The sequence below is a fragment of the Macrobrachium rosenbergii genome, chromosome 1 (genome assembly GCF_040412425.1).
Source record: "Macrobrachium rosenbergii isolate ZJJX-2024 chromosome 1, ASM4041242v1, whole genome shotgun sequence".
Taxonomy (NCBI): Eukaryota; Metazoa; Arthropoda; class Malacostraca; order Decapoda; family Palaemonidae; genus Macrobrachium; species Macrobrachium rosenbergii.
In genome coordinates this window covers 7,752,126-7,778,345 of record NC_089741.1, presented here as the reverse complement: position 1 = coordinate 7,778,345, position 26,220 = coordinate 7,752,126, and the positions used below count along the sequence as shown (strand labels likewise).

Below are 26,220 nucleotides of genomic sequence, written 5' to 3'. Positions count from 1 at the left end.
TTTACCTCCGTAACATAACAGAGAAAGAAATACAATTCATTTCAGTTGTTTTAATTACTAGAACTATGGGTTTTCATTCGCCCCTTTGTCAACTCTCTCCTTCATTCCCAAAATGATTAAAGCCTTTAACCCCTTCACTACCGGGATATACACGTATGTCTTTTACGGTCCAGTAATAAAAGACCCCGAACGTACGCTTATACGTCTTTCATACCTCCTCGAAAAGCAAAGCGGTTTTCTCAAGCTTGGATGGGTTTCAGACAGTATTGTGTATAAGAGAGGTGCTGAAGCTCCACCCACTATTCATTCTAGCCAATGAGTGTCTGATGGACGTAGTGACGTCATTTTCATATGGCGATATTAGGGGGGTTATTGTCCAACAGGTGCCCGTGAGCCTCAGGCTATTATCTGAGAAGGATTATCACGATTTTGTGCATAAACCATGTGGATTTGAATTCTAAATATTTTTTCTTTTGATTGCACTTATTTTTATATATATATATATATATATATATATATATATATATACATATATATATATATATATATATATATATATATATATATATATATATATATATATATATATATATATATATATATATATATATATATATATATATATATATATATATATATATATATATATATATATATATATATATAATAAAGGCACTAAAGCAGACAGCTTGGTACATGGTTTTCCTTTATTCAGGGCGGCCTACGTTTCGAGATCCTTGTCTCATCCTCAAGGCTAAAAATACAAAGTAAAATATACAAATACAGCAAGAAGATTTAGGATATATGTACAAATAAAATATGATAAAGTAAAACATCAGTAAAAAAGTTAAACCTAAAAATAAAATTGTTAAAAAAAGAGAGAAAGAAATAGAAAATTTTTAACTAACAGACCTTATTCCTCGAAGTTCAGTTGCTGTATGAAAAACAATAAACATAAGGTGGGGTGCGGTTTAAGCTATATACAGGGGCGTGGACGAGGAATGATTGTTCAAGGGGGAACAAGCTTTTGATCGCTAACGATTCAAGAATAGGGAGGTGGTGTTCGTGTTGACTAGTTAGTATAATCTTAAAATCATTATAGTTTATTTTACTTTTGCATAGTTTTATGTGGTTTCTAATATTGGATGTTTCGGGATTAGACAACTTGCACCCAGTGCGAAAGCTAACGCCAATATGTGCGTCACATCTGACCTTAAGCAGTCGGCGTGTGTTTCCCCGTATGTCTGACAATGGCATTGACAGCAAGTAAATAAATAAACAACACCGGACTGCATTAAAGGGGGCAGTTTTTCTTTGTGACGAAACATACCGCCAATAGTTCTTGGGTTCTTAAATATGAGCTTCACGTCAACTGCAGGAAAATAATTCGTTAAAATCCTTTTTAGATTGGGTAGGAAAGAGGTGTCATGCGTGAACGGAAAACTTATATAATATGTTAATTTATGTGCCAAGTGTGTGGTAGCAGGAGGGTGAAAGGACTTATCAATGCTCTCTTAACATACTTTAAAAATAAATTGGATGGATAGCAGTTGGATTTAAAATGATCATAAAGAAAACCTATTTCCTTGTGAAAAGATGCCAGTCGGATGTAAGTGTTATGGCCCTGTGGAGGAGAGTGGACAGGGAATTCAATTTAAAATTATAAAAGCACGAACTGTAAAAATTCTGTCCAAGACCAGTAAAGGTATTCTTGCGGAACACTCCAGTATGAAATCTATTGTCATCACGGATGACGATGGTGTCTAAAAAGGATAATTGGTTATTATTTTCTAATTCATGAGTAAATTTAATGTTATTATGTAGTGAATTAGCATACTGTAAAAACTGGTCATAGTGTTGACCTTTTTAAAAATGGACGAAAGTGTCGTCAACATAACGGCAATAAAGTAACGGCTTAAAAACAGAGGGACAGCTGTCTAGCAGCTCTCTCTCGAATTTGTGCATAAAAATATCAGCAAAAATGCAGCTTAATTGATTATCCATTCCTACACCTTCCACTTGCATGTAAACTTCATCATTAAACACAAAGGCCGTGTCCCGCACCGCCAACTCAATAGCTCTTTAAAATCTAAGCGGTTAAAACCGTGGTACACATTGTCCTGATCATTAAAAATAGTATCCAAAATATAACTGATTGTTTTCTCCACTGGTATATTAGTGAATAGTGACTCTATATCAAAACTGGCCATGACCACATCGGATTCTTGACATGAAATATTATTTTTAAATTCTAAGGAAATGTTAACAGTAATTTCATTTTTGAAAGAGTTTTCCAAGAGAGGGACTATGTATTTTGCAATTTTGTAGTTGGGTGTAGTATATGAAGAAAGATTGGCCTCATAGGCATATTCTCTTTATGTATCTTGGGAGGCCATACATGATACCATAAGATGATCCAGTGACGAAAAGCTCATCGTAAGTAGTTTGAGTAATAACCTGTTTATTTTTTAAAGATCTCAGAAAACGGTTAATTTTGTCCTCTTTCTTAAAAATAAGTTTAAAGTCTTTGTTACCAATTTTTTTAAATTTAGAATCATCGGTGAGTATATTCTGCATTTTTGGAGATAATCAACTTTATTCAAAATAACTGTACCATTACCTTTATCTGGTTTGGAAAATATTAAGTTATTATTTTTCTCAATTTCTGAAGGGTATTTAGATCATCTTTGTTAAAGAAAGGGACCCATCTAGTTTTCTGTTTGTGGTAATTAGTATGTGCGAAAGCAGAACAGTTCAGTTTGGAATTTTGATAGGTTAGCGTTTAAAGGCAAGTTCTTCAGTTTGGTAAAAAAAGTACTTCAAAGGGCAAATAGTACTCATAGTAAGGGTTTGTAGTTGGGTAAACAGAAATCCAGCCCAAAAGATAAAGAAATTCTTCTTTCTTAGTTAAGTTATAGTCAGAGAAGTTGAAAACCACCTTGTTCCCTTTACCAGAAAAATTCGGTTTGAAGACTCCTAGTTTCTTAAGTTTGTTGTTATGGGTGTTTTGTACCTTTTCAATATAGCCATTTAAATCTTTAGATAACAACCAGTTAAAAATGATTAAATCAATAAGTGTGAGTCGGTTATGGATATCATTATACAAAAGTTGTAGAGGTTTGACATGTTTAGAAATAAGCTTTTCTTTGGTACAGATTTCAATAGACAATAATGCAGACGTGGAATCATGATAGAATTTAGTATTATATAACGAACGTCTATATAATTTAAATTTAACAAAGTTGGGTGTGACCTGACTGAGCTGGCAATATTGCAAGAATTCGAGGTAATTGGAGATTACTTTGAAGAAGTGGTGGAAAGCAAAACTCGACCTCGAATTCTTGCAATATTGCCAGCTCAGTCAGGTCACACCCAACTTTGTTAAATTTAAATTATATAGACGTTCGTTATATAATACTAAATTCTATCATGATTCCACGTCTGCATTATTGTCTATTGAAATCTGTACCAAAGAAAAGCTTATTTCTAAACATGTCAAACCTCTACAACTTTTGTATAATGATATCCATAACCGACTCACACTTATTGATTTAATCATTTTTAACTGGTTGTTATCTAAAGATTTAAATGGCTATATTGAAAAGGTACAAAACACCCATAACAACAAACTTAAGAAACTAGGAGTCTTCAAACCGAATTTTTCTGGTAAAGGGAACAAGGTGGTTTTCAACTTCTCTGACTATAACTTAACTAAGAAAGAAGAATTTTTTTATCTTTTGGGCTGGATTTCTGTTTACCCAACTACAAACCTCTTACTATGAGTACTATTTGCCCTTTGAAGTACTTTTTTTTACCAAACTGAAGAACTTGCCTTTAAACGCTAACCTATCAAAATTCCAAACTGAACTGTCTGCTTTCGCACATACTAATTACCACAAACAGAAAACTAGATGGGTCCCTTTCTTTAACAAAGATGATCTAAATACCCTTCAGAAATTGAGAAAAATAATAACTTAATATTTTCCAAACCAGATAAAGGTAATGGTACAGTTATTTTGAATAAAGTTGATTATCTCCAAAAATGCAGAATATACTCACCGATGATTCTAAATTTAAAAAAATTGGTAACAAAGACTTTAAACTTATTTTTAAGAAAGAGGACAAAATTAACTGTTTTCTGAGATCTTTAAAAATAAACAGGTTATTACTCAAACTACTTACGATGAGCTTTTCGTCACTGGATCATCTTATGGTATCATGTATGGCCTCCCAAGATACATAAAGAGAATATGCCTATGAGGCCAACTTTCTTCATATACTACACCCAACTACAAAATTGCAAAATACATAGTCCTCTCTTGGAAAACTCTTTCAAAAATGAATTTACTGTTAACAGTTCCTTAGAATTTAAAATAATATTTTATGTCAAGATTCCGATTTGGTCATGGCCAGTTTTGATATAGAGTCACTATTCACTAATATACCAGTGGAGGAAACAATCGATTATATTTTGATACTATTTTTAATGATCAGGACAATGTGTACCACGGTTTTAACCGCTTAGATTTTAAAGAGCTATTGAGTTGGCGGTGCGGGACACGGCCTTTGTGTTTAATGATGAAGTTTACATGCAAGTGGAAGGTGTAGGAATGGGTAATCCATTGCTGCATTTTTGCTGATATTTTTATGCACAAATTCGAGAGAGAGCTGCTGGACAGCTGTCCCTCTGTTTTCAAGCCGTTATTTTATCGCCGTTATGTTGACGACACTTTTGTCCTTTTTAAAGAACGTCACCACTGTGACCAGTTTTTGCAGTATGCTAATTCGCTACATAATAACATTAAATTTACTTATGAATTAGAAAATAATAACCAATTATCCTTTTTAGACACCATCGTCATCCGTGAAGAAAAGAGATTTCATACTGGTGTGTTCCGCAAGAAAACCTTTACTGGTCTTGGGCAGAATTTTTACAGTTCGTGCTTTTATAATTTTAAATTGAATTCCTGTCCACTCTCCTCCACAGGGCCATAACACTTACATCCGACTGGCATCTTTTCACAAGGAAATAGGTTTTCTTTATGATCATTTTAAATCCAACTGCTATCCATCCAATTTATATTTAAAGTATGTTAAGAGAGCATTGATAAGTCCTTTCACCCTCCTGCTACCACACACTTGGCACATAAATTAACATATTATATAAGTTTTCCGTTCACGCATGACACCTCTTTCCTACCCAATCTAAAAAGGATTTTAACGAATTATTTTCCTGCAGTTGACGTGAAGCTCATATTTAAGAACCCAAGAACTATTGGCGGTATGTTTCGTCACAAAGAAAAACTGCCCCTTTAATGCAGTCCGGTGTTGTTTATTTATTTACTTGCTGTCAATGCCATTGTCAGACATACGTGGGAAACACACGCCGACTGCTTAAGGTCAGATGTGACGCACATATTGGCGTTAGCTTTGCACTGGGTGCAAGTTGTCTAATCCCGAAACATCCAATATTAGAAACCACATAAAACTATGCAAAAGTAAAATAAACTATAATGATTTTAAGATTATACTAACTAGTCAACACGAACACCACCTCCCTATTCTTGAATCGTTAGCGATCAAAAAGCTTGTTCCTCTTTGAACAATCATTCCTCGTCCACGCCCCTGTATATAGCTTAAGCCACACCCCACCTTATGTTTATTGTTTTTCATACAGCAACTGAACTTCGAGGAATAAGGTCTGTTAGTTAAAAATTTTCTATTTCTTTCTCTCTTTTTTTTTAACAATTTTATTTTAGGTTTAACTTTTTTACTGATGTTTTACTTTATCATATTTTATTTGTACATATATCCTAAATCTTCTTGCTGTATTTGTATATTTTACTTTGTATTTTTAGCCTTGAGGATGAGACAAGGATCTCGAAACGTAGGCCGCCCTGAATAAAGGAAAACCATGTACCAAGCTGTCTGCTTTAGTGCCTTCTTGCTATTTTGCTGAGGAATAGCCTCGATTTCACACCAATGTATATATATATATATATATATATATATATATATATATATATATATATATATATATATATATATATATATATATATATATATATATATATTGTTTTTCAGCATCATGTTGGATGATAGTGTTTCAGAGTCAGGGTCTGAGTATTTGCCAGATCTATCAGATGGTGATTATAGTGACAGTGGTGATAGTTTCTTAAAGGATGACAGTGACAATGAGTGTCTGGAAGACATTGAACCCATTGTCAATGAAGGTTGGCGGTTCATAAGTAATCCATTTTGTGACGTGAGCCCAGACCTACACCCCAATTTCACGAAGGGTGACAATGGGATCTCTGCTTACACACCAGATTTTACCTGCCCACGTGATGCATTTTGTTATTTTTTTTTTGTGCTGATGTAATTGACAGATTGTGTGAATGGATGATTGCTCGGGCAGAGGAGTATTTTCACTCAACAGGAAAGCGTAAGGTGAATGGACTTCTATGGAGGCCAGTTGCTCATGATGAGGTGTATGTTTACAGCTTGGTGTTCTCTTTTGGCCTCTCTGGCAGTAAAAATTCAGAAAACCCCCCTTGCAGTCTTCCAAAGAGACCCAATCTGTAATAATATATATATATATATATATATATATATATATATATATATATATATATATATATATATATATATATATATATATATATATATATATATATATATATATATATCATAATGAAGGAAACTTCTTTTAAAGCAACCTCACCAGTTTTACCTCTGTAACATAACAGAGAAAGAAATATAATTGTTTTAATTACTAGAACTATGGGTTTTCATTCGCCCCTTTGTCAACTCTCTCCTTCATTCCCGAAATGGTTAAGCCTTCAATCCTTCTCTCTGTTCAAAATGCCTTCCTAAGGCCTTATTTTCAGGTGACCTTTGAATGCCTTCCTCGACGGCATCAGACAATGAGCAAGGGAGGAGCCAAAAAAAGAGAAAGTTAGCACTACACCGCTAGAGGCAGGGTGGTCTCTGCCAAGCCGTAATTCCCTGAGGTTAGAAATAGACTTTGCCACAGCAGTCGAGAGAGGGAGATGCCCTCAGAACTCCACTAAGGACAGATATCCTTACCTTTGCTTGTCCCTTGTACCTTCCATGTATTCAACCCCGAGGTTCGAACCAGTATACTTTTATCGTGGCATCCCCTTAATTCCCTCCTCCAGCATCGGCACCCTATTGAACGAGGACATCGTCATCTTGATGAAGGTAATGTACCAGAATAAGGTTTCTTAGTCAGTCACGATCCTGTTATTTTCCTGTCTGATTTATTTTCTATTTCCACTGTGTGATCACCTTCAGTAATTTGTGTTGGAGCATCAAGTGTTAACATAATTATGCATTTAGTGTTAAACTGAGTTATTTGGCACCATCTGTGCATTTCCTCAGTTCCCTTTGAGTGTCTTATTTTTCTTGCAAATAACTGTCTTGCATATCTTGCAGTTCGGTCCTGGCTGTGGGATTACTTGGCTCTGTCCCATGTGCAGCGGCCTTATGCCATCCCTTATTCTACCCATCTGCAATGTTCCTGTTAAGAAGACATCATCGGCGTAGAACATTTGTCCTGCGTAGGATTCATTTATTTAGCAGGCCCAGTAATTCATCATTCTTCTGATCTGTGTTTATTATGTAAATATAATTAATTAAGAGAACCCTTGAGTTTTACATAATCTTCCCTCACATGACGAAGGCCCTAAGCCAAAAATTTTCCCTTGATTTATTCATCTACAGAGTTGCCTTATTCAGTCTGTTTAGTAAGATGTTTTAATAAAATACTGTAGATTTCTTGATAATGTAAAGAATTCCCAGCTTTTATCCATTGCAGCCCAGAATCAAGCAAGTATCTAAGGTATATTCGTCGAAATATATATATATATATATATATATATATATATATATATATATATATATATATGTGTGTGTGTGTGTGTGTGTATGTATATATATCTATCTATCTATCTATATATATATATATATATATATATATATATATATATATATATATATATATATATATATATATATATATATATATATATCATCATTGTTCTTTACTCCAACGTTTCATGTAATGCCTTATGACTTCATCTGGGAATCATATAGTAAATACAATAAATTAAGAAATAATCTTAAAATGCTGAAAAATCATAAGAAAAACAAAGAATATAAAATTCAATTATAAACGTCTTTAATAGTTAAGACCACTGGGCAGCCTTTAATAGGCTACACAAAAAGGAAGACCGAATGACATTAGGAAATACAAATGTAATAGTATATTATTGCGAACCGTCAGAATAAAGAGAAATGTTGAAATTAGCCTGTTTTCTTCATCTTTCCTTGCATATATATATTATATATATATATATATATATATATATATATATATATATATATATATATATATATATATATAGATATATATATAATTAGAGGTAGGGCCTCCATAAGATCTTTCTTTTTGGCTTTCAGCAAGTATTTTGGGGTGATGTTGTCAGCCCCATGCCCTGTTCCAACCCAGATGTAACCAAGATCGAGAGACCTGACAAAGTGCCGGGTGCATGACTTGACGTCATCACAAAAACTATGGATAGAGCTCTTCTCTTTTTTGTGATTGCTTTGCTATTTTCACATTTATGCTTTCTGTTTCTGTGATATTAATCTGCACATTTTTATACCGTTGGCTTATTCCTTCGTTACGCATATTTATGACAAACGATACTAGAGATAAAAAAGGAAAATGAAAACCTAATTGCTTCGCTTAGTATATTTGCAAATGACAAGAGGACCTTTTCAGAACCCTTCCATTTTTACCCACTCACAGTATCAAACCTCCAGGCTCACGAAAAAGGAAATCCTCATAATCATGGCATTCCAGTGCCAGTAAAAAAAAAAAAAGCAATATAGAAGAGGAAAAAAAAAAAAGATATCGCTTTTGAGAATGTATAAATGCACGGAACGGGCGGAGGTGAACTACGTAGAGCGCTTTGTATTCTAGAGAACAACCGGATATCGGACGATGTATGTTCATAACTTGGACCTCCTTTTAATGCACATGTTCTTGAAATGATGCACATATGCATAATTATTCAGAGAGAGAGAGAGAGCGCGTATCCTCCACTCATGATCAGAACGAACTAATGCAGGTGATTTTAACTGTCTCAAACCTTAAGTCACATATATACATTACTAAAATCAAAATACAGAAATTTAATGCTTCAGGGGCCATGACGATGTTCTCATATCGCTTTAATTCTAAATCATCTTTCGGTCCGACAGTTTTCCCAACTACAGCTTATGTCAAGATTTCTTAAACTCTATTTCATTGGTAAGCTTAATATTTTGAAAAACACTATTCGATCGTCTCGGTTGAAAAAGGTTTGTCAATTATTCTATTACATTTTCTGTGAAGGAATAAACTTGATTGGACATAACAGCAAACCTAAAATATATTTGTATACTGGCTTCTCCAGCCTAATTTGATCAATTTCGCTTTAGATTCTACAATGAAATACAGTCATTAAAGGCTGTAGCGTAACTATTTTCATTGAAAGTAATCTTAACCAGTAGTTTTTATGCAATAATAGAAGACAACATGTATGCTGTGAAAAGGATATATATAAACATACACACACACACATACATAAATATGTATATGTATATGTATATGTATGTATATATATAAATATATATATATATATATATATATGTGTGTGTGTGTGTGTGTGTGTGTGTGTGTGTATGTGTGTGTGTGGATGTGGGTGTGTGTGTGTGTGTGTGTGTGCGCCATGAAAATATTGCTCTGGAGATTTTGCCTTTGTGGTAGCATAGTTAAAGAAATTCAATTTCAGTATCTTATGTAATATTAGCTTATTATTAAGATTGTTCGAAGCCTTAACAAATTGAAAATCAAATTAACTTTAGAAATACAGGTCAATACTTTAGCAAGAAAATGATTTACCGGTAACTGATTTTATTTAACATATCTTTTGTATCTCAATAGCTCAACCCAGTGCGTTTTAGCGTGTGTGAACGCTGTCTGTAAATATGTAATGTGAATGAATGTATTAAGAAGAAAATTATATGTACTCGTATCTTTGCTCTAGAATTCCTTTTCCAACTTCGATATCATTAATAATAATAATAATAATAATAATAATAATAATAATAATAATAATAATAATAATAATAATAATAATAATAATAATAATAGCAAAAAGCTAGAGTATACTACATGACGAGCGAGCTACATAGCGGTCGTTGACGTGCTCAAAATGTCCCTGAGAATCATCATGCAGATAATAAAATAATAAATGTATATCAGTATATAATTAGGGTAAAGAAGTTGTTGCCTTAAAGAGGAATGAAAGGAATAAGATATGACAAATGGATACAAAGTAAGTCGATATCGTATATACATGGAATCAAATTCCTCCAGGGTGCAACTTCCATGTCTTCGATGATAAAAGAAAGAAATAACTTTGAGCCTTAAATAAAGTAACAAAGACCACTACCATACGTTCTTCAGGTACCGAAGTATAGAATTTCATCATAAGAAACGTACTATTTTTATTTGCATGATTCCATGCAAATCGACTTCTCAAAAGAAGACAGAAACCTAGGCGCATACAGAAAGTTTGTGGAACCTTTAGTTTATGATGTCACCTGAAAACCAATGAGTCAAAATCCATGCGCCGCCATGTCAGAATTATGAAATCCTGTTAGCCTGTAACCGTTATTCCTTTAATGCAGTCTGCTAATATTTTATTTCTAACTTTGCAAAAAGGAAATATGAATAAAAACACCGAAAGTAGCGAATAACATCATTTTACCTAATTTTTATAAGAAACGAAGAAAGCGCCAAATGAGCACACATGAATAAAGAGAAAACTTGCAAAACCGTTGGCGGTAGGTTTAGATAAGGCCGCAGGGCCCCTAACCGTAACTGAGGTCAATATTATTATCAAAGAGACAAGAAGCCTTTTGTGGACCTCTGGACTCTACAAACCAACAGAAACGGATTACTTATAGCGCGAGAACTCTGTGAATTTAATGAAAACCTTAATGACTACTTTATCAGCAGAACCAAATTGTCTAAGTCTTCTATTAACGAAGTTGTTTTTTTTTTCTTGTTTTAGCTGTGCTTTCTCCAACGATATAGCTTATTCAAAATGGAATAGACTAAGAAATCTCAGGTTTTTGAAATCAGAAAATTGTCTGAGTGAATTCAGGAAATGTGCGTCAGAAAACGTTGGATAACTTCCAATGCAGTGACGGTTTTCTTAGCAAAGTATAAAAAAAAAAAAAAGTTTTCCCAGCCAAGGAACCATACCAGAAATTGCAGCTTTCTTTCTATCTACATCGTATTTCTCTAGTTGAGTTCCTAAGATCATAAGCTTTCAGTTCTGATAAAGTTAAAAGAACGATAGGAAGGGAAGGACATCAATCAATATCCGGCCAAATCGACGTGATCCTAGAGTGTCTTGCAAATGTTCCTTTCAGCTTCAGCGTGCGGAAGTCAGTCATCCTGGGCAGATGGTTATTCCTGAAATGAAAGAAAATATACCCATTTTCGGCATTGTTCTGGACTTGAAGAAAATATAAACTTTTTCCATCACATGTTTGCCCAAACCTATAAAATTTGTTCCTGACAATCTTTTACAGATGACACAAGCTGAGAAACTCAAATAGCTCTGACAAAAGGGAATTAAGCCAAGTCTTTCTATAATAAAAAACCAAAAAGATAAGAAAAAATGTCAGCATCAAGGAAAGCTCTTGCTTCAAAGCCACTTTGCAGAGTAGTTTAGCAAAATGATTCTCTGTAATTCTCATTCATCGTTAATTCTGAACTGTGTTAGATAATTCAACTATTCTTAAGTAAATGTTGTCCCAAACTTAGGATAGAAATATATTTTTTAGTTTAAAAATATTTTGTCTACCCTAACCAGTATTTGGCTACAAAATCATATAGATTAGAACCGCCGTAACCAGGTCTAAGAATTAATTTCTGAAAAAGCAAAGATAAGCAGAGTTTTGTTTGTTTGTGAAGGACTCATTCGTTGATGTACTAGCGAGATAAGGCTATATAAAACTACTTGGCAAGGGAGATTAAGAAAAAGAATTTTCAGCTCAAAAAGGAAAACCAACATTTCAAGAGCACTGCCCAGTCAATATTCAGGTCAGCAATTTAGTGTAAAAGTTGAGGAAAACCAAATCGTATAACCTACAGCTATCATCAGCAAATATCTGACACGAATTTTCTTACTGCCCAACGGAAATTTATAGACATAAGGATGAAAAGGTACTGATAACTTATTACGCTTATGTCTTGTTTGTGGACTCCATACTGATGATCAGAGAAATTTTATAACGTATTATGTCTGCTGACACTATCAAACATGCATAATATAGTAGCTTTTTTATAGCAATCATTAGAAAAAAAGGGCTATAATGAAAAAATTCTTTATATTTTGTGTTCTACTTGAATTTTTTTGCATACCTCTAATTTTCAAAGGGTTATGGAGTGAGAGAGAGAATGCAGGGGCCAGGAGTAACATTGTCAGCCCAAGAAGTGACAAAAATTGGTCAACGTTGACACCAGTGCGTAGATTTTGGTAGGAATAAAGCAAAAAGAGGTAAATATTTGCAAATGTGAGGTGACAGTGTACTGGAACGAAAAGCAGTGATATGAAAATGTAATGAATTGTAGTGAAAGCAATGATATAAAAATAAAGAGATGTCTGGGGTAAATGATCACAAACGAATATCATTATATATATATATATATATATATATATATATATATATATATATATATATATATATATATATATATATATATATATATATATATATATATATATATATATCCAATCAATGTCACTGGGAGGAAGACGGACGCTTGGCATCAGTCACGTGAGGGCATTTCAACCATCTTTTGGTTTGCTTTGAAAACTGCATTTATCCATAGTGGTATTTTTTTGTCGTCTCTTGATAGTACTGAAGATTAGAGTACTTCTAAACCTATTCACACTCGTGGCTTATCGCAGTCTCAAGTTTATGAAATTGCTGGCAGCTGAATCATAACTAAAAATGTATTTTGTGAAACTGCACTTGACAAAATGCGTATTTTATACTGTCTCAGATATTCGGATGTTAGTAATGTGTACGAGTTTAACAAGAACGTTCATCAGACAGTGAAGAGAGAGAGGTTGGGGTATATGGCCTCACCTGAAACCCAATATTAGCTGTTAGTTCTTCGACACCTTGAACAGGGCGGAAACAGTCTCAGATACAGCACTTTCAGTTTCAAGCTTATAGGCCATCTGCTCATAGTCCAAATAAAGGAGAAGAATCGTTGTTACGTTTTTTGTTGTGAGATAATGATTTCCTAAAATATGATTAGTTATTCCTGGATATTCCGCACACGTTTTTTCTTGTTATTAAAGACATTTTTCCACACAGTGATACTGATGTTCTCATAAGTTATACTGTTCGCCATTATCAAACTTATCCGTCAAGTTCAGTCACTGAATGGTGAATATGATTCAGAATATCTGATTAAGGTTAATGAGAACAAATGAATAATGGGGGATTTCAGCTTCGTAATCAAAATTCCAGCATTCGTGTAAAATGCGACGACGGAAAAAGATTCGCCTCAGGTCAAAATTAACACTGTCATTCAGCAGAAGTAAATCAAATCATCAAACAAAATAAAGCACCAACTCATTGTCAGACAATGAGAGCCTTTTCCACGGGCACGAAAATGTCGTGTTACAAGCAGAAACTTTCCCCACGGGAATTCTATCATGCACAATCCTGCTGTGGTTACAAATTTATATAATACACTCGATATAATTGGGGCGTGAAAAACAACAACTCAGGCCAAAGGAAATGTCAAGACCGGTTCATTCGGAATAGTTCATAATCTAATATGTGGCAAGCAGCAACCAGTAGCTACCAATTGGTGATCTGTCTCTGCCTAAGCTACTATCAAAAATTATCGTCCGAAAATTTGCATTTGAAAGGATATAGCGTTTCTGTAGGGAGAATTGTGGTTCATGACTTTAATAAGAGGGTAACAAAGAGGAGGAGAATATTCGGGCCACTATCAATATTTGACAAAGGCTGCTGAAAACGAGCGCTCAGTAGAGAGCAGAGCTCCAGCAGCTGAAGCGGTGTCAAGGCGACAATCGGCAAAGGAAAACTGAATTCTTATTACATGTGGATGACATGGATTCCCGGTACAGGCCCGACGAAAGAAAGCCAATAGGTTCTGTTGTAAACGCAAGTGTGAAATCTGTTAGTGGTTCAAATAAAATCAACATTATTATTATTATTATTATTATTATTATTATTATTATTATTATTATTATTATTATTATTATTATTATTATTATTATTATTATCATATTCTGTAAAAATAAGAAAACAAAAGATCTGACTATGAAAAAGAGTCCTTGTCTTGTAACAGAGAAATTAAAGACAGCCTTAAACAGAAATTGCGTCCCTCTGAAGACTGCCTCTCTCACTCTTACAATGACCTTAATTACAACGCGTTTGTTCAAAATCAAGGGGCCACTTATGAATTTTGTCAAAAGACAAGATGCACACCTTGACGGGAATACTCTAAATAAATAACACGGTAATTCTAGGAAGGAGTGACAACCATTCTAGGTTAAATATCTTAGAGCATGTTTTTTTGTTAAAGGCACAAGTAAAATGGCTAAATTATTTTCACTACAGTTTTAAGGATCTCTCGACAAAATCTCTTAGTAAAGGATTTCTTTGGGCCATTCATTCAAGATGATAAATTTTTTATCGTATAGCTTTCAAGACTTAGTGCAGTTCGTTTGGCAAAAAATCGCTAATTTTTCATTGCTATTCAACAACCGATGTAATCGTCGGTAGTGGTTGTGGCGGGGGGGGGGGGGGGCGGCGGGGGGCGGTGATTAGGGGGTTACATGTTTGTTAACGTTTCACCGAGATCCGTTTTCTCATAATGCATACGGGGCCTCCTCCTGTGTTTTAGATGTGGGCAGTTTTCGCCAGAGTTATTCTCTGTAATGAATATTCATCGCTCACAGGACAATTATTTTAAAAGACCTCTCTCTCTCTCTCTCTCTCTCTCTCTCTACTCTCTCTCTCTCTCTCTCTCTCTCTCTCTCTCTCTCTCTCTCTCTCATATGGGGAATTCTATTTGGTGGAAATTTGATACTTCGAATTCTTATTGTCAATAATAATAATAATAATAATAATAATAATAATAATAATAATAATAATAATAATAATAATAATAATGATAATAATAATACACAAAGTTTCCCGATATTAGAAGACCTATGGAATGGGTTTGAAGTTAAAGCATTTGCCTTGAATTTTCTTTATAATGGTTCTAAATGGATTAACATTGTTTTTACTCATCCAGGAAATGTCACTTAAAATGTGCAGTATTTATATCTGAAGAGCCTCCCGTCCGTTCTGCTTTGAGTCTTTGACATTCTTGTCTAAACGGAGGTATTATTTGCTTCAGGAAGTTATTTGGGTTTGGAAGCGAAGACGATCATCATACGAGAATGAAAAGATCATTAGTGAAAAGAAGAAATGTTAAAATATTATCAATATTTATTATGCCTTGAGTGCTGTGTGTCTTCATTAAGTTGCGTAAATACACTCGGTGGATGGGAAATAGGACTGTGAACAGATTACAAGCCTGAGCTGCTGAGTTGAGTGACGTTATAAGGACAACAAGAATCATCCATTGCTTTTTTTTTTGGATGGGTGCAGCATGGCTTGGAATACAGTTTTAAGGAGAACGATATGCAGCAAACATTCTGAAATATCAAAAGGGTAAAAAACTGCGAGAAAGAGAGGCTTCCATGGACAGTCTTTGTTCTCTTGAAGTTACTCTCTCGCTCCTTACCACGATTTCGGCTCCTGAGTTTTCAAGGCACGAAATCATCATCATTTCAAATAGAATGCATTAAATTTTTCTGCCCTTTACCCAAACATTTATAGGCTATAAGATAAATAATTCTATTATTTCTGTAATGAAGCATGAAATGTGTTGTTCTGAAATGAAGGAATGATAAAATGCTAGTAGTGAATTTTCGACTTCCTTCCATGAGATTAACAGATATCGTACCTGAACGTAAACATCCGTGTATATAACATCGGTAAGACTGGCGTATGCTGTACTCCCTACCCAGCAGGCGTAGCGGACGGGGGTGGGCGATGCACTTGCCTGTTGGATCAATAGATCACCACCGGGTCGCATCTGTGAACAGGAATCCCGAGTAAGAAGTGTTACAAGCACTGTGAATAATAATAATAATAATTTCACCAACTCTCTCTCTCTCTCTCTCTCTCTCTCTCTCTCTCTCTCTCTCTCTCTCTCTCTCTCTATCTATATATATATATATATATATATATATATATATATATATATATATATATATATATATATATATATATATATATATATAAAAATTAGAAGTGGCTCCTGAAAGAACGAACCAAATGTCACTGCCGCATACCTCCCCTGTTGAATCATGGATGAAGCCCCTTGTGCATGCAACCTTCACAAAAAGAAGCAGTTAATACGCCTACAAAGATGGCTCATTAAACCTGCAAAAATACAGCGCTATTGCCTTCCTCCTGCCTTGGATGCTTTCTCCCGCTTCTTGGATTTCAAGCCCCTTCCATTCTGACACCTTTTTCACCCCGTCTGTCCAAACTTATTTGTCTTTCTCAATCTCCGCTCTCCCCAACACCTCTGAATTTTACACTCTGCACCACACTGCCATCGTCCATTCTTTCCACGGGACTGAACTATCTCAAAATACTCTGGTCCATTCTTTCACCCACACTAACCTTTTGGCCATTTCTTCGTGTTTCCTTATTTCTCATCCTGTTAAATTTTCTTATGACACATATTATGCAAATAGTTCATCTCAGCAGCTTTAGCTTTCTCACATTCACATTCAACATCCACAAGTCACTTCCACAGAAGAGAGTTAGTTCATCTGTTCCTTCGTACATTCCCATGTAGGCCTCCATAGACAAGCCAAGCCCCTTCCCAATCTCCTGTAGGCAAAGTTAAGTATATCTTAGTTTAACCAGACCACTGAGCTGATTAACAGCTCTCCTAGGGCTGGCCCGAAGGATTAGATTTATTTTACGTGGCTAAGAACCAACTGGTTACCTAGCAAGCCCACCATGTTCCTTGCTTCACTTATAATGTGATGAACCTCTCTTTTCATCCTCCCATCATCTGTCTCGTGCATTATAAAAGTTTTATGTGAATCCACTGCTTCCATTCTTCCACAATGAATGTTCAACACTCACTGCTCCATTTTCTTGATTCTCATTCGTGTTTTAACCTTACTCAAGCCAAAGAGAGTGATGGAGAGTGTTTGTTTTAGTTTTCTGTAAAAGAAAACTATTGTGCCGACTTTGTCTGTCCGTCCGCACTTTATTCTGTCCACACTTTTTCTGTCTGCCCTCAGATCTTAAAAACTCCTGAGGCTAGAGGGCTGCAAATTGGTATGTTGATCATCCACCCTCCAGTCATCAAACTTACCAAATTGCAGCCTTCTAGCCTCAGTAGTTTTTATTTTATTTAAGGTTAAAGTTTGCCATGATCATGCTTCTGGCAACGATATGGGATAAGCCACCACCGGGCCGTGGTTAAAGATTTATGGGTGCGGCTCATACAGCATTATACCGAGACCACCGAAAGATACAGTAGATCTATTTTCGGTGGCCTTGATTATACGCTGTACAGAAAACTAGATTGCGCTGAAGAAACTTTTAGCGAATTTTTACTTGTTTATTTTGTGTACAATATTGCACGGTGTATTCATGAAAGACTGTTTAGTGAAAAAAGGGAAAAAAGGGTTAAAGTCACTGTTCTACACACACACACTCACGCACACGCACACATCTATACATTGTGTGTGCGTATATATACATGTAAATATATAATGTATATATATATATATATATATATATATATATATATATATATATATATATATATATATATATATATATATATATATATATACATATATATATATATATATATATATATATATATATATATATATATATATATATATGTATATATATATATATATATATATATATATATATGTATATATATATATATATATATATATATATATATATATATATATATATATATATATATATATATATATATATATATATATATGAATATATATATGGAGTCTCGATGGCTCAGTCGGTTACAGCAGCAGCTTCGGACTTCGTAGAGGTCTGTGCGCGGGTTCAATCCATAAGCCGGCTGATCAGAGAGGCAGACACTTTGCTATCCGTGTAGACATCCCGGGATTATATATGTAATCAACGGATAGGTTTGCTTAAAAAGCAAATGGATGTTACAGACTAAAATACACACACAAAACAAAGCCACTACAACACCTTCTAAAAACATAACAAACATCTCACACGTCTCGAACGCTCGCCATACCCGCGCAATAACTTCTCGCTGCTGGGAAGAAAGGGCGTTGGGTCTGGTATGATACATGAAACATACGTACCGGGGTCTAAGCGATGTCAGGCAGGGCAGCCGATCGAGACCACAGGTCTACCCCAAAGCCAAATCAAAAAGTCCTTCAAAAGAAGGCATCGTGCTTACCCCATACAAAAATGGGAATAAAAGCGCGTTAAAAGAAAAAAAAAGAAGAAGATATATGAATATATATATATATATATATATATATATATATATATATATATATATATATATATATATATATATATATATATATATATATATATATATATATATATATATATATATACATATATATATATGAATATATATATAATATATATATTGTTACGTGTGAGGGTCTTGGTTGATCATGTATTATTCAATTTACGTAATTTTTACGGCCCTGCAAACCAAGATTACACGTAACCTGCCACTTGAAGCCAAAAGTTAACCTCAAAGACAGACGTTAATTAGCCAAAGGTCGCCAGTTAAGGGTTATTAACCTTAACAAAGAATATTTGAGATGAATTTGATTTTAAACGCATAACGGTTCTTCCAAACATTCGGACGCGAGGCATACAAAAGCATCGAGATTTAACCTGATTTTGCTTACCCTAAATCCTAGGTATTTTACTGGAATAACGGGGTTGAAGCTAACAATATAATAATTAGGCTTAATCTAGACTTTGTAAACACATATACCCTAAGTGGTGGCTGAAGGAAGAAAACAAAGAAAAAATGTGAAATACAGAAAAGTACTAGTCAATCGACGAAGCTTCAACAAGAATCGGACTTACCGTGAATGTCGAGTCGCTGCGCAAACGAGGGACCTCAGGAGTCGTATTCTGGCAGTCTTCCCAATTCACTAATTAAGTTAGACGTAGGAGGAAAAGTAATAAAGAACAAAGAATATCGTTCGGGCACGCACGCAGCGTCACCCTGGTTCCGTGACCGCTGGGATCTCTCTGCCCGACCTCTCGCTTCGTTCCCGCCAGGTGAGGGCTTATACGCCCGGGCAATCCGACCTTGACAAAGGCATCGTCGAATGCATAGAATAAAGCTTAAGGGCCACCATAACTAGGGGTCATTGAGCGTAAACCCTCTCTGAGGCTTAGGTCCCTAATGCCCTAGCATATTTTGTTTACAAACTTTCCAGCCTATGCGGCGCCATTTGTCTACTGCGGTGATTGTTATTTTTAAATTGCCTAGCCTACCGGCGGGCAGAGATGTTCTCTGTCGAGGTGAATCGGACTAATATTCCTACCTAAATACATCGAGGGCGAACAGCAGTAATATTTATAAAAGCTCCCCCCCTTAAGAGGGCCTTCACTCCCTTTTCGGACGTGAAGGTCTATACTAAGCAAGCTGTTCGCCTCTCGTAGGTTACTCTCCTTCCCCTGAGCAGATTAGTCCTGGTTAGCCTACCTAGCTACAGAACTACCTAACCCTAGATAGGATATGAGCTATATTCACTACTTTACCTAATTCTAATAGTACTGGAAGGTGCTCACGGTTATTATAGGCTACCTCCTACAATCAAGATGTGTTTTAGACCTAGCCTAGTGGTACATTCTATGATATTCCCTAGCCTAACCTATCCTAACCCGACCGTAGCACCCACATAAGAGTTCATATTCTAACTAAATTACAACATGGTTTATGTTTAATACAATTAAAATTTACTAGTTAATTCATGAGGCTTGCCTCATATGATAAATGGGTGCCTCACTGAGGTCTTAGGCCATGCGTGTCACGAGCATCGTGGCTCGTTTCACAATAGTTAAGATTACTGAAATTAGTTAGGCTACTTACATGATTACTGCGGCTCGGTGGTAAGTGGAAGGAACAAGGTTACTAAATTGATGTACCGTACTTTAAGGTGGCCTAGGCTAGGTACAAATAAAAGGAAGAGATCACACTGGCTACCTCCTCTGGGCAAGGGGCCAGGATCACTCTTAGATGTTAGGGCACTGTGCCGAGAGGGCACTAGTGCCCAGGCAATTTTATTGTCTGTACCCCTTATATGCTGGATAGTCCAGTTATAGTCTTGAGATCCAAACACCACCTCATCAGTCTCTTATTTTGGTTTCTAAAGTTGGTGAGGTATTCCTCCATTATGGCCTGAGTACAGTATTGGTGGCCGCATGATAGCTCGAAGGTGATTGCCAGGACCAGCCCCAGCAGCTCCCGATTGTGCTACCTCGTCTGGGACAGGTTTAGCTTCTTGGAGTAGTAGGCAGGGTGGCGCATTTGGTCCTTTTCCGAACAGGACGGTCACTCCGACATCGCTGGCATCCACTGCTAGGTAGAAGGGTTTATCATAGTCCTGTTCTGGAGGACTACTTTCCTTGAGGCGGTCCGGCTGCTGCGCACAACCGGTTTCGAACAGCTGAGAGAGCGATCACCGGAACTCTTCGAGCTGAGTGATCTGAGAGGTCCGAGGATGCCTGAAATAGAACCATTCCCAGGTCTTCCCGTTTCGTGGTGGGGTATGGCATTTCTCTGATAGCCTGGATATTGGCATCCTCGGTCTGAGATGGTTCCCATCAATGTGGCCCAAATAGGTAATCTCTGCCACCCCCAAGCGGCACTTCTTCAGATTCACTACGAGGTTGGCCCTGCAAAGAAGAACTTCTTCAGGTGCTGGTGCTCCTCCCAGGTCCGAGCAAAGATGATCAACATCAAGATACACCACACAGTTGGGAATGCCGGCCAGGACCTCATTCATGAGCCGCTGGAGCAACTGAGGATTCTTGAGTCCGAACGGCATGACCCGGCACTGGTAATGACCGAGGGGTGTGGTAAAGGCATGAGGGGTCTCGGCCTTTTGCCAGCCCTTCTCCAAGTCGATTTTGCTGAGGAAAGCTCAACGTCCAGACACACCTCTGGCGGGCAGGGGTATGGTTCAGGCTGACCGCATTCAGTTTCCTGAAATCGATGCATAGCCTGTCTCGCCCCCTCCTTGGCTACCAGCACCACTGGCGGACCAGCAAGCTCTTCTCGATTAATCCCAGGTCAAGCTGCATGCCTGAGATCGGCCGCTGCGGGTTTCCTTGGAGGTGCGATGGGCCTCGCGGACGATGGTGTGCTCGGCCATGGAGGTGCAGCCCAGCTCATCCCGGACAACTTGGGGGTACTTTCCAGAAGAGTCCCAACGTCCTACGCCTGGTTTCATCCAAGCCAGGGGTGATGACAGCGAGGTTAGCCAGCCCTCCGGGAGTTTTGTGGTGAGTCCTGCGGCTGGGGTTTTCTGAGGTGCTGGGTTTTCCTGAGGTGCTGGGCCTTGAAGGGCTTCAGAAGATTAATGTGGCCACTTGGCCCCTCCCAATTTGATCAGGTAATTTGGTTGTCCCCTCTTGGCTGTACGGTGGGGTCCTGTGAACTGGGTCTCCAAGGGACGGGTGCCTAGGCGCAGCACTCCTGAAGCTCCGAGACCTGGCCTCCTTGTCCACTCGGATCTTGACCCGCTCTTGGGAGGACCGCTTTGCGATGGGCCAGCCTTCAAATTTCGCTGATGCGGGGAAGATTTTCTGCCCAGCTTTCTCCGGTTCTGCCCAGGCCTCATACAAGATGTCCAGGGGCCCCTGGTGGAGTGGGCAAATAGGAGCTCAAACGGACCAGGGTTTGGTGGCGGATGGCGGAAGGGTGGCAGATTCTCTTTCGACCCATTTTTCTGCTGGGGTTGATGGAAACGCTCTATTGGGGCCTCGGGGTGGTATGGAGTCGAGTGGAGATGGGTGACCCGTGGGTAGCCATGGCGTCTCGAAACTCCCTTGACATGAAATGCCGGCCTTCATCGCTCTGGACCGTGGCGGGGCGAACTGGCAGAAGAACGGATCAAAGCCTTGACCGCATTCTTGGAGAAGATCCTCGGGACCCGGTGAAACATGATGGAGAGGACCATGGGTGTTTCCGGGTCTTTTCCGCCCCTCCGGGTGTTCTATCACACGTCTTGGAAGGGGACACCAACAGAGGGTATGTTCTGTAGGGGGGGTGGGGACCATCGTTTGGTTTTCCAGCGATCTGGCAGGAGGGGCAGGAGGGTAGGTTTTCACAGACCTGGAGTTAAAACCTCCCCTCCAGCAATTTAACGGGTTGATGGTGGCCTCCCAGCCCGTCATGGGCCAGTTGAAGCACGTGGGCCTGTAGTTTCCGAGGCACAACCACCACACTTCATTTCTAGGAGATAGCCGGCTTTTGTCAGGTCCCACCTCCTGGGTGAAGGGGTTTCTTCGTCGAATAGGACGTTATCCTCATAGCCGGCTTTTTGTCAGGTCCCTAAACTGCTCCTCCAGGCCCTTCTCTTGGCCTCTTTAACGGCTGGCACTTGGGGCTCCCGTGATCATTAGGGTGCTCACCGGGGGTGGGATGGCCCTCCTCCTTTGGTGTGGGGGCCTCCTGCAACCAGGGGAAGGCTCTATGTCTTGGGTGGAGGGTCCCTCCTGGTGCTCGGTGGAGAGGGTGCCGGCGAGCAGGTGCCATGCAGCGTAAGGGCACGGCTTGGGGAGACGCCACATTAGGTCCCTCCCAATCAAAGATTGCAATCTTTATAGAGCTGACCACCCTAGTCGGTGCTCCTTAGGGCCCCAGGGGTGTTCAGAACGGGGTGGGAATGTCAGCCGATTTTCCCTCGACCCATTATGGTTGCTCATCCTCCCAAATTTGACTGGTACCTGGGGACGGGCAATGAGGTTGACATCTGCTCCTGTGGAGATCCAGCATTGTAGTCGGGGCTGGAAACAGCTACCAGCAGAAACGGAAAATCCCTCAGTTGGCCCATTCCGGTGGATGGTTGGGCGTGGGCAATGAGCCTGCAGTCTTAACATGGTACTTGGGGCAGGTAGGGGCCGGGCATTCCAGTGGCTGAGTTGGCCACAGTCCCTGCAGGAATCGGTGGAGCGTGGGGGAGGTTCTGGCTGGTGCGAGACGGAGGGATGGCCTGTCTGGGTGCCCTTGAGTGGTACCTTGCTAGTGCCAAGTTTATATCTGCACTCGATTCAGCATGCCCCCTTCTTGCAGTGGTTGCATATGGTCTTGCTAGGCAGTCCATTCCTCGGGCGAGTGGAGTTCGAGAGGTAGGCGGAGGGACGATTCGCTTCTGAGAGGTGCTATGCGACTGATTGAAGGTTTCCACGAATCAGCCATGCGACAAGCTTCCATAAGTGTGGAGGGCTGCTTATCGTTAAGATATACCGCAAGGGGCCCTGGCACACATTGGAAAAGGTCTTCTAGCATGGTCCGATTGAAGAGATCCTCAAACGTCGTGCAGGCCAAGGAGTCGAACCAGCGCGTACCGGACTGGGTTTTGTGACATGCCCATTCCGTCCAAGACCAGCCGACTTCCTTGGCAAGACCTCGGAACCGTTGTCTCCATTTTTCTGGGGTTATCTCGTAGGCCTTGGTAATGACTCTACGAACTTCCGCCATGTTACCTCTCTGGCTCTTTCCAGTGAGCGGCGCTGCCTTGGCTTTTCCCTCCATATGCTTGGCTAGTATTAAGGCTCTCTCCGTCTCCGTGGTGCTGTAGTTATCGAAAAGAGCCTTGATCTCCTCCAGCCATGCTTCTGGCTCGTCCTCAGTCCACTTGGGGACTAGAGAATTGATGCTCGAAATTGGAGCGTTTGATGCAGCAGGTGTAGGACTGGAGGCTTGGTGGCTAGCCATAGCTTCGGCATTCTCCATTTTCGCTCTCTCAAGCTCGAGCTCCTTCTCCTTTAGGGCTAACTCAGTTTCCTTGCAGGCTAACTCATGCTGTCTCCTTCTTTCTTCTCTTTCCTCTTCATACTGCCTTTGCTCGGCGTCATACACCTTCGTTCTTCTTCTTCATACTTCCTCTGCTCGGCTTCATACTTCCTCTGCTCGAGTCTTTCTTCCTTCTCCCGCTTGGCCAAGTCGTCCACTTGCTCCTTAACCCAGGTAGTAAGTTCCGAGCCGGTGAGACCTGCCTCCGTCCCCAGCCCCAGGAAGGTTTTATAATGCTCTGCTACCATGGTTCTGGTGGGGAAGGGCGTCTAACCGGGTCGACGGGCGTACTTGGGCAGCGAGGAAGTGTCTCTTCAATGACGTGGCACCCTTTCAAAGGTGGCACTGTAGTTTGGGTGTGCCGTGTACAGGTCACACTGGTGGCACTCAGTATCCCTAGGCACTGGTGCAGGTTAGGTTCCAGAAGAACCTTCTCTTCTGTGTTCCCTTTTGTTTTCTTTAGTGGCAACTATGGTGCCAATGTGTTCCTAGGGACCCTCTACTGGAGTCCAACTAGGCTATATGGGAGGAAAGGCACTCTACACCCCCTGCAGAGTGCAACAATCGAATGAGAGAGAAAGGGAAGGTAAAAGAGAGAGAGAGAGAGAGAGAAGAAAAGCTATTCAGTGATGACAGTGTTTCAAATTATTGGCACTGTGGAATAAAGTGAATTTGGGGTTTTTTTTTTTTTTTTTTTCTTAAAGATCCTCGTGAGTGGCTGGTCCCAGTACCGGCCCCAGTGCTGGCCCCTTCTTCTTTCAGAGGGTGAAAACTACTGTTTGCTTCGGTCTGGATAGCAGGCCTCACTCGTGACCGACAGTTTATCACTGTATTGTAATTACTCTTAACTTGTCCTCATCTATTGTGGGACAGAGGTGTTTCTTTTATTTGGCTTATTGTATTCGAATTAATTAGCCTAGTGTCGGCCGTTCTTTCTTTGAAGAGGGTCACGTACACTTAGGTTAGGAATGCTTACTTGAATGACGAGAGAGAGAGAGAGAGAGAGAGAGAGAGAGAGAGAGAGAGAGAGAGATTTTCAATCAGCGAATTTCTTGCTGCTTGAGAACATGTAAACAAAGATTTTATACATGCACAATGGCATGGATGTTAATAAAATGATATAGATGCGTCGTCTTGGCTTCCTTAGGGATTACTTTATTATCTTAATTTTCCTGGGAGCCGACGTCACAAAAGTTTATCGTAAAAATTTTAAATTTTCTTTATATGATTTTATAGTAGGTATTCGTATAGGAACTTGTGGTATTACTCCTAACTAAGGCCTATCTTTCCTGCCTAAATTATCTTTTGGTTTTTTTTTTTTTTTTCAAGTCTGTCTAACTTCTACTACGCCGAGAAAGTAGTTCCAAAAGGGCTGGGAGCAGAGTGGTCACAACAGAGAATGACAATAACAAGGTCTTAAGATGGCGGAAAATCCCGTTAGGCCTAAATTTCAAAACAAAAGGCGCGAAGGAAACCAAAATGGCGTTCTCTCACAAACAGTTCGAACAATTTCAAAACAACCGCGAACACGGCGGAGGGATCCAAGATGGCGGGTATTTTCTTTTTCAAACAAATTCAAAACAACGCAACAAATGCAGGTATCCAGATTTTACTTTAAATATACCAATCATGCATAGCGTTTACGTTACGGATGGAAAACTAAATTACCAACAACTTTGTGTCTTTTGTTATCGTATTCTCACCCGGACATTAAACAAAGAATGAAAAGAGAAATGCTAGCCTGCCTGCGTAAATTTACGTTGTTGAACGGTACCTTTATTGTAAAATTACTATTTCAGTTCGTTTGCTACTTCACTGACACGGTTTTGAATGATTCCCGCTATATGCAAACAATAACGATCGGAATTGCTGACGCGATTTCTACATTACTTTGTGTATATGAACTGGGCTCCGCGATTCGG

General features: G+C 38.6%; 1 protein-coding gene across 1 annotated transcript in view; it reads right to left on the bottom strand.

Moving 5' to 3' along the window:
• Nucleotides 1-11,444: 11,444 nt before the first annotated feature.
• The window catches only part of LOC136841415 (uncharacterized), a 20,947-nt gene continuing 6,171 nt past the window's right edge, over nt 11,445-26,220 (bottom strand). Inside the window, exons 4-5 of the mRNA XM_067108341.1 lie at nt 16,157-16,288; nt 11,445-11,557 (exon numbers count right to left, since the gene is read on the bottom strand). Coding sequence (XP_066964442.1) covers nt 11,552-11,557; nt 16,157-16,288 — 138 coding nt within the window. The 3' untranslated portion in view covers nt 11,445-11,551. The remainder of the gene's footprint in view (nt 11,558-16,156; nt 16,289-26,220) is intronic.